The sequence below is a fragment of the Syngnathus typhle genome, linkage group LG17, assembly GCF_033458585.1.
Source record: "Syngnathus typhle isolate RoL2023-S1 ecotype Sweden linkage group LG17, RoL_Styp_1.0, whole genome shotgun sequence".
In the NCBI taxonomy this organism is placed as follows: domain Eukaryota; kingdom Metazoa; phylum Chordata; class Actinopteri; order Syngnathiformes; family Syngnathidae; genus Syngnathus; species Syngnathus typhle.
Genome location: NC_083754.1, coordinates 4014472 through 4023991, shown reverse-complemented (window position 1 = coordinate 4023991; position 9520 = coordinate 4014472). Strand labels below are relative to the sequence as shown.

Sequence of the window (9520 nt, the reverse complement as noted above, 5' to 3'; positions counted from 1 at the left end):
TACTTCGCTGCTGACATCAACAAGCAACACGCGGAAAAAGAACCTGCGACACGTGGCAGTTAAATAGGGTTGCGGTGAAAGAGAAGCTAAGGCGGAATAGAAGCAAAAAAAAATAAGGGAATGCAGGGAGGAGAAGCGATACATCAACAGCAGACATGCGAGTGACAGTAATAAAGTGAGAGGCAGCAGACGGGAAAGTGTCAAAGCGAAGAAGTCACTAATATTCTTGGGAACTGAAGCCAAACACAACAAAAAAAATGTCAAACCAGTTGGACTGACTTGGCAACTTTCAGCAATCTAATGGCGGGACGAACAGCACACGTCACATAAATTGTATAAATGCTTCAAGTGTTCAAACAATTAGAGTGAAGTAGGCGGCTTAGCACGGTTGCTTTTATGAGATCCGGTTATAGAGGGGAAAAAAATGGAACATTTGTCCTCAGGCATTCCATGGCAACATTTTCATTGTGTAGTATAATTTCATGAAATTTGTCCAACTTGATCTAACAGACAATAATGACGGTGGAAACAATCCTTACACAGCTAAAAAAAAAAAAAAAAAAGAAGAACTCAGTCATGGAGTCAGCACTTTGGCCGGCTCCCTGAGGTTTGGTTTGACCTACTTTTTAAAAACCTAATAATAATACATTTCTTATATGCCGACTGGTTCTTTAAGAGACACAAAAACATAATGTTGTTAAAAGAAGATATGCTGATGTCACTTCTCACTATCTGATGACATTTACTTGCACCGAAACAGACTATCATGTGACAATAATCGAGTCAGCTACATTGGTCTTGCTCCTTGAAATTTCTCCAAGGAAGTTTCATTCTGGAAGAAGAAAAACAGCCGAGCCAACTTGTGACAGCTTGTTTTGTTCTCTTCCCTTCTTAGTAGGTCTTTATTGGAAGTGCTGACATTTAGTCAGCTGAGGCATGATGTGGGTTGCCAGCGCCCGAGGCAAACTGTCTACATAACAATAACAAACATGTATAATATAGTCAACATTACCTACTGCTAACTATAGACTATCAATATTTATCATTTATTTGATTGTAACCAATGCAGCACATACATTATTTCATTCTCAGGCACATCTGAAATGATGAAAAGAATTTACTGTTACTCTGCTTCCTGTCAAATAAAAATCTATCGCTTTAAAAAATCCCTTAAATTAGGGGTGTCAAACTCCTTTTTTTTCTCGGGCCGCATTGTAGTCATAGCTTCTTTCGGAGGGCCATTATGACTGTCAACCCAAATAAATGTATGAGCACCTCATATTATATACAGTAAAAGCTACAAAACAAACCGACAAATAACTCTTTTTCTAATCAGACGAGTTAAAACTGGTCAAATATAAAAATAAAAAAAAGATATTAAAAGTGAAGACAATTTACAACTGTAGTAATGACACACGTATTCGAAACACAATTTGTCTTCGCGGGCCACATAAAACGATGTGGCGGGCCGTATCTGGCCCCGGGGCCTTGAGTTTGACACCTGCGTAAATAAGCCTACAACACCTCATGACCTCACTAAAATGTTTCCAGACACTCTAAATGATTATGTGCTTCATTTTTAAAATCTCTGCGGTTCCCATGCTGGAAGGGGAATTCTTTAAAGAACAGGTAAAGCATTACCGCAGGTTTCTGCCGGTGGTTTTCAGCATCGCCACTAATGATTTAATGAATCATTTAAAGGGGATGGGTGCCTTTCTTTTGTATCGGAGTCCCTCCTAAAATCTTTTTCCTCCACCCAGTGCAAGAAATCGCTGCGGGTCACAAAGGTGTGTCACTGACACCTGTCGGGCGGTGCCTCGGTAGAGGCGTGACCGACGCTGTCGCTCGCTCGCCGGCCGATCGAGCTTAAGTGTTTCTTCCTCATTGTGAGATGCAACGGGATCGGCTCTTCATGCAACATGGAAGTTCTTTCCATGACAGTATTAGAAGAAGTCATTTTTAATCATCCCGTGTGATTCAAACGATCAAATTTTACGCAGCTAGGACTTCAGGAACTTTTTGGAAACTTCCGTTTTCTTCTTAATTTTTTTTCTCTCTCTCGCTTTCGTTTCATTATGGCTCTGTCTCAAATCCAGTGCCTGGACGATCACAACGTGAACCCCCGGACAAATGAGTCCAAACCGGACTTTTTGTACAGTGAGGACCAGAGGCTCGCTCTGGAGGTTCTCCTCCGCGAAGGTCGCGAGCCCTTCCACAAGTTCGTGGAGGAACGCCAAATACGGAGCTTCCTTTCGGACCTGGAGCAGGAAACGCTCACGAAGACCATGGAGCCTTATGACCCTGGTTTAGACATCTTCCCGGAGGATGCCGAGGAAAACGAGGACCCGTTGTCGCAGCACTACTGGCCCGACTTATCGGACATGTCCATCCCGCAGATGGACCTGGGTTGGCCGCAAACTGAAGCTTACCGCGGGGTGACGCGCACCACCGTGTACACGCAACCACCGCTGGAGGGTCAGACGCACATTAAGGAGATTGTCAGAAGGATGATTGCACAGGCGCAAAAGGTGCTATAAACTTTTTTTTTTTTGGGGTGCAATTTCCTACATTTGCATGCACTTAACATGACTTTGCAAAAGTAGCACGGCGCCATTGCTTTAAGTCATGCTTCAAATGGAACTGTTATAAATCCAGTATGTGGTTGCTGCACTAATTTAAAAACAATTTCAACTCCTAAACAGCAGAATGAGCACTGCCAAGAATTTCATGTGTGGCTACCTCAGCGAATGAAGTCAGTAGTTCCCATAAAGCTTCCCTTTGACAAAAAGCCACGATTCAGAACTTTAAATTGGCCATTGACGAGAATATGTTCCAAGTGGTCTGACCTTGAACGTGATGAGCACTGGTTTGACCATGATGGCTATACCAAACAAATAAATGGGGGTATAAGTAACCTAATTCCACAGGTCAACAACATAAACAGGGAAGTGTTCTATTATTGTGTTTTTTTTGCTGCCTTTCATTTCCAAATCCAAAATATGAACCTGTCATAACGTTGTAGGCTGTAAGTTTGAGTTCAGAGTCCAAACTTAAGCAACTCAGTGAGACAGTGTAAAGTGCGACACGATTAATCAGTGTTATCTAAAGTGGTTCTCAACTGTTGCTACTCCAGGATTTGCATTTTTCTTTTGGCACTAACTCGTGACCCACTTTTATAAAATTTAAAAAAAAAAAAATGGAAAAAAATATTTAATATTATTCAATTTTTTTTTATTTGATTTTGTTTGTTATTTTCCCAAGTCAGAGCTGACTGTAAATATCTGACTGTACTGGCTGTTTTCAGTTTATGAGTAAGTTCTATTCTTAGGGCAGTGGCATTATCCATTTTTACCAACTTCCAGTAAGGCAATAGTAAAATCAGAATTACAGTACTATAAATCTCGATCAAATGTGTATTCATATAAAAAAAAAACACTTCATGTCAAATATTCCAATAAATAACAGCATGCTTTTTTGTGGTACCATAAAACGAGTACTACCGGTCGGAAAACCAGCAATAACGTGAATCACGAACCACGTTTGTGTCCTGCCCCACTAGTTGTGAATCACCTACCTAAAAGACTAAAGGAATCTCCTTCCTGTGCCTTCATGCTTTGTTAATTATTTGCACAAGTGTGCATTATGTAACGTCACTAACAGTCATCATATGCCAAAACGCAGCATTGGTGTTTTCACTAGTCTTAAAATCCGTGGAAGCATTTGAATCCAATCTTTTTTTTCTTCTCCAGGTCATTGCTGTTGTAATGGACGTCTTCACCGATGTTGACATCTTTAAAGATTTGATCGATGCTGGCTTTAGGAGGAAGGTTTCTATCTATATCTTGTTGGAAAGCACATCATTACCTCATTTCCTGTCGATGTGTCAGCGAGCCAACATGCACGCCGGACATCTTAAGGTACACTATATCATTAAGAGCTTTATGGTGTGGCAAAATACATTGGGAATAACTACTGTAAGATTAATATTTTAGAAAAGTCTTTAACCTCATAACTTGGATGGCGGCGGATGGAAAAGCTAATAAAACTTTTATTGTAATTGCACCCCAGGCAAAATTGTCACACATTTAAAAAGAAGTTAGTGACTTCACGATTCTTGAATCATCATTTGGCTTCGAAACAACGCTTTTAACAAGCTTTTACAATATGAGGTAGAAACGTAGAAAAGAATGAGGGCACGTGCATGGATTTATTTAAAAAAGAAAAACAGTCACGCTCAAAAGTCTTTGGAGGAACAAAAAGAAAGCACAAAGGCAGCCTTGACAGGATTCTCAGTACCATCTGCTTCTGGATTACCAGAAAAAAAAAAAAAAAGCAGAAAATGCAAGTCTCGTGAGGGATCCGAGGCTCAATAAAGCTTGCACATGACAGCCAAACATGACAAGCAAGCTCGGCTCAGCGTTTGCCGAGTCGGCTGCTTTTCTGACCGATTTACTCTGGCAACATCTGCCTTCATCAACTCTCAGGATTTTCACAATTCCCAGTTGCATTTATTTTTATTTTTTTTGCATATTTGTGATGCATCTGTGTTTGTTTACAACACAATGCAACGAGATGATCTTGTAAATGATGCTATTTTACACAACGTTCTTTCTTTAACGCCCAAAGGCTCCAGATAAAATCTGCTGAGTTTGCTTATCACGCAAAGGAATGCACAAAGGGGAAGAGAAAGCTGTGATCATGAGGAGAGCAAAGGGGAATTTTTCACAAGACCGTGTCATGTCGTGACAAAGGAAGATATTGTCCCTGTCTTTAAATTGAATGCCCTGGTTTCAAAGGCACTCATCACAAATACAGCTTTCAATTATTTTCAATTTACAGTGACTTTTGTTTTCCTAGCATCCATCATATGACCAATAATATTTCGTATTTTTAAATCATAGCACCTTCGGGTACGCTGCACAGAAGGAACAGAGTTCTACACCCGCTCCTGCACCAAGGTGAAAGGTCGACTGGGGCACCGATTCATGTTCATCGATGGAGACAAAGCCGTATCTGGATCTTTCAGGTCGCTTTAATTGACATGTATGCTTGAGAGGGACAAATCCATTTTTTGTCATCATCTCTCATCTTTTGTATTTTTGGTTTTACAGTTTCACCTGGATGTCCTCACGACTGGACAAAAACCTGGTCACCGTGGTTACAGGCCAGGCAGTGGAAGCTTTTGATCACGTCTTTCGCCATCTTTACTCCACCTCGAGATTTGTTGATCTCCAGCAAGTCCCCATGGATCCAGAACCTGAGCGTGAACCCCTCCCACACCTTGAACCTGTTGTCCTTTCTTCTACGAATCTAACAAAGAAAATGTACAACCCCAAATATGCTTTACTCGGAGAAAATACCAGCGCTACCAGCCCCAAAGAGTCCCAGACAACAGAGGTGCCGGATACGAAGAAGAGAAGGCGAGGAAAAGGAAGTAAAGAACCCATGCAAGAAGAGGAATGCATCCATCCTGGACTTTCAAATCTAGAGAAGGCATACTTGATCCCTTACTTGCCCACCTGGCCCGAGCCTGACCCCTCGAGCGACGTTATCGGTTTTATAAACATCATGGATATGAACAGACCGACTCAAGTGCATCTGCAACGCTCCGAGAGGTTTGAAGTCAGTCAAGCTATTCGCTTCAAAGATCCTTTCACCATGCCCAAAGAACCCATGCCAGAGGTTGCTAAACCGAGAGAGACTCATACGAAAATCGAGGAGAAGACAAATCCTCCACCATCCCAAGATCGGATCCAAGTTCAAGAGTCGATATACGATCGGTTGCCGCACGTGGATTCCACCGGTACAAAAGCTGACAAACTTGACCTTCACTCACTTTCACCTGTTCACGGTATACACTCAATTTCATCAACAGGTCAAAATGAAGCTCAAGCCAGGTCCAGCAACATTGAACACATCCGTGATAGTACCGGTAATCTCGAACCCGCCTCCGAACAAAGGAAATCGTCAGAAATTCGGACTGCTGCCCAAACCCTTAACCTGCCGAGCCCCGCTGACTCAAACTCCAGAACAGAACACACAGAAACTAAAACCACACATCCGGTGCAAGCTAATCATACAGAGTCATCACATAGCACCTCGAAAAGTCACACCTCCCACCCTTCCTCTTCCTCATCTTCAAGCTCAAGTAATCAAACCCTGAAAACCTATATTACCCACCCGACGACCAAAGACAGGAATATCAGCAACGGCCCGAGCACGCCAAATAGAAGCACTCTTCAGAGGTTGAACAGCCTGACCAAAGATGAAGAAGCCATCCACAAGTCGGCTGGAGAAATCAAGTCTGCGCCTAAAATGCCTGAAAATAGTAACAGAAAAATGGGATTGCAGAAAGATGACACAAAGAGTGACGCATTCAAGAAAAACCAAGAGGATAAACAAAAAGAAACCTCTGCAGACAATCAGAATAAAAAATCCGTTGGGCTACATGATCGAAAGGGAGGAACTCAAGTGGTCTCGGGGAACAAAAGACAAATCCAGTCAGATGCTTCTTTAGCACCAAATAGCCAAAACGTGAATACTCCAAAAAATACTTCAGATGACGTAAAAACGCTGAGACCAGCCGACTGTGATGGAAGTTCAAAGACGGTAGACGACCTTGAAAGCAAGGCTACATCGAAACAGCTCACCGATCCCGATTCTCGTAAAATACTGAATGAAAGTGAATCCAACAAGAAAACGTACCATGTCAAAGAAAACAACCCCCAACGAATAGCTTACAGTCAAAGTTCCCCGTTGACTATGTGGGAGCGGATCCAAGCCGCGACGATTGAGACGTCTACCGACAGGACGGACGCCGCGTCGACAAAGTCTTCTGATAATACCGCAAACTCGGCAAAGAAGAGCGTCAGGAGACTCTCGCAAGACTCCCCGCGATCTCCGAAAGAACAAACGCCAGAGAAAGCCGTCCAATCGAAAAAGCGGGAACTACGGTCAAGTTCGGCCGTCAGACGCCCTTCTGCTGATTTGCCTTCACGTATTCCGACATTGGAGACGACTGTTGGGTATCGCCCGAGAGCTCAATCGAGAGATCGCTCGAGAGATTTCTCGAGAGATCGCTCGAGACGTCTCTCGAGAGATGACTCCAATCGTTCCTCCACCTCTGAGGAGTATGTCGAATGTAGCGACTCGCCAACCAAAGAGTTTGAAAGACACGGGAAAGCGGATACCGACAACGACGCGGAAACAAACAACAAAGCTACGTCAAGTTCTTTATTCCGAGACTACACCGCGTATGTTGCGTTGTTTGACAACAAAACCAAGCCGACCTCAAGCAAAGAAACGCAAGGTCTTGAGAAGAAAGTGAAAACAAGGGAGAAGGAGGACGTGAAAAGTAGAGAGAGCGGACTCAGAAAGACGTCCAATCGAGATTCCAAAGGGAAAGAGAGGTGGAGTCTTGACGAATTAAAGTCAAAGACTTTGGTGAAAGAAAAGGAAGCCCAAAACCAAGCTCTCGGGAGAAAGTCGAGAACTCAGAGGGGATCGGGATCCGGCAATGTGGACAACAGAGATGGGTCGGCTAAAGAAGTCGCTGGTCAGAACGTATGACGGCTACGTTTACATGCGCTCAATCAAATCCGTTTACATGCGGACACAGTTATACGTGGGGTTTGTCATCGATTGGATGAAGTCACGCAAATAGATTCTTACGTTCTACCGTCAATAAAGCACGTTATATTCATGTCACAGGAAAAAAGCAGTTTGATTTTGCACCGTGGCGGATATTTCCTTCCTGTCAATAACTTCCTTGGAGATCCTATTCAGGTTGTACAACAATGCTGACGCTAGTGTGCACCAACGTTCTCGTCTAAAGCAAACGAGCTTCTTCCTCATTCCCCCGAAAGCTACCTCAGCGCAGGAACTGAGTAGAAACGATAAAGTTGAATTCCGTATTCCGTTATCCCGTATGCTACATTGAGTCTTCGATTATCCGAGCAGGTTTCGGTGATGTGGCAGAAAACCGGACGACTTGTCAACTTGCTTCCAGAGATGTTTTAGTTTTATTCTCAGGGCAACCAAACAAGGAAGACTTTTGAATCCAGCTCCGACAGTTAATTAGATGAACTTGCTTTTCCGTCACACTGTCTGACTGGTTAAGCCAGACAGTTCAGCGACAAGACGACACGCCTAAGAGTTGTTTTCAATCGCTCCAAAACCATAATGAAGACGGCGACAAATGACATTGATTGATATTTGTTCGCACATTCGCATCAATAACAAGTTGCTTTTGAAAGTCTTGTCACAAGATAACATTTAAAAACCAAACAGGAACATTGTATTGTTTGTTTTTGTGACTATTGGGCTATTTTCCAGTCGACGCTTATGGTGCACTTTACATTTAAAGTACATTGAAGGTAAATATTCTGTTTTACAGAATGTTCTGTTACTCTGCTATTGTTATTACGCTACGTGCGATTTTTTTGAAATGATTTAGTGACTTAAGAATTCAAGTTGTGTTTTCTTTCTTGTTACTATTTATATATTCACAGTTGTCTTGGCAGAAAAAGAACGTCTATGTACAGATAAAAAGGCAACGTTTGAGTTTGGAAGTGCGGATCTGTCTTTGTTTTCAGGACAAATAAAGCCGTTGAAGACGTCAATGAAACGGCTGCTATTTATTGACTGAAACACTTTTTGCATCTCAAATGTTGTGTAAATGAGGATTAGTGAGTTGATTTATTCCAAGCAGGAAATGTGTAGTACTAATTCAACGTTACCATGAACATATACAACAATTCAAAAGTAAAGACTCCATTATTTATTTTTTCAGATTTCAGGTGCATATTTCCCAAACCCTTCTTCCGACAATAGGCAAAAATCCTTTTTGACTCTAGAAAGTCAGGTGACCTCAATTCTTCGACATTAGCTCTTAAATCATGGATGACTTCTTCTGAGCAGCTCGGAAAAGACTCTGCAAACCGACTTAAATCCATAAAGCATGCATGCCTCAAGGCGGAACAAGCAGGGACGGATTAAATATCTAAGAAGTTAATCTAGCCATCTTTTTCATGTTCAGCCCTGTCTGGAGTGTCTTAAATACGGCTGCAGTGTTAATCCGCCGTCCCATTCTTCGAATGCATATTGAACCACATTGTAGTTAATATTCCATTTCAACAAGCAGAGGGAGGACGTGCAAGTTGTATAAATAGATGGAGCGGGGATGGGCACATATTGATCCTATCAGCTAAGACCGATGACGGATAACGTGCAAAGAAAAGCAAGCCGTCTATTGTCTGGACTGATACGTTTGTCAAACCTGAACAGGGAGTTAGGCAAGGCCACGCTGCAAACTCATGTGCAAAACATCCTGCAACTCCCGGAATGGGATGCAGCTCGCATTCAAATCGACATTTGGATGGCAATCATCTCGTCTCCCCTGAAGCCATTTTCATGGTGATGAGAGACTTGACTTTGCCATCAGACACACTCGTGTCTCATCAACAAACATAGGAGAGGAGATTCTACTCAATGGAGGTGGGATGTCAAGGATGGCGCCGAT

The 9520-nt window shown here is 42.5% G+C and overlaps 1 protein-coding gene across 1 annotated transcript; it reads left to right on the top strand.

The window, feature by feature from the left end:
* Window positions 1–1819: 1819 nt before the first annotated feature.
* Window positions 1820–8626, top strand: LOC133170955 (protein FAM83G-like). Its single transcript, XM_061304192.1, has 4 exons — window positions 1820–2528; window positions 3750–3917; window positions 4902–5026; window positions 5112–8626. Exons 1-4 carry the CDS (start codon window positions 2076–2078, stop codon window positions 7567–7569), a joined length of 3204 nt encoding a protein of 1067 aa, XP_061160176.1. The 5' UTR covers window positions 1820–2075; the 3' UTR covers window positions 7570–8626.
* The last annotated feature ends 894 nt before the right edge of the window (window positions 8627–9520 follow it).

Coding starts and splice junctions, on each gene's coding strand:
- LOC133170955 (XM_061304192.1), top strand. CDS start 2,076: ATGGCTCTGTCTCAAATCCAGTGCCTGGACGATCACAACGTGAACCCC. Junction 3,918..4,901: donor TGCACGCCGGACATCTTAAG/GTACACTATATC, acceptor TTTAAATCATAG/CACCTTCGGGTACGCTGCAC. Junction 5,027..5,111: donor GCCGTATCTGGATCTTTCAG/GTCGCTTTAATT, acceptor TTGGTTTTACAG/TTTCACCTGGATGTCCTCAC.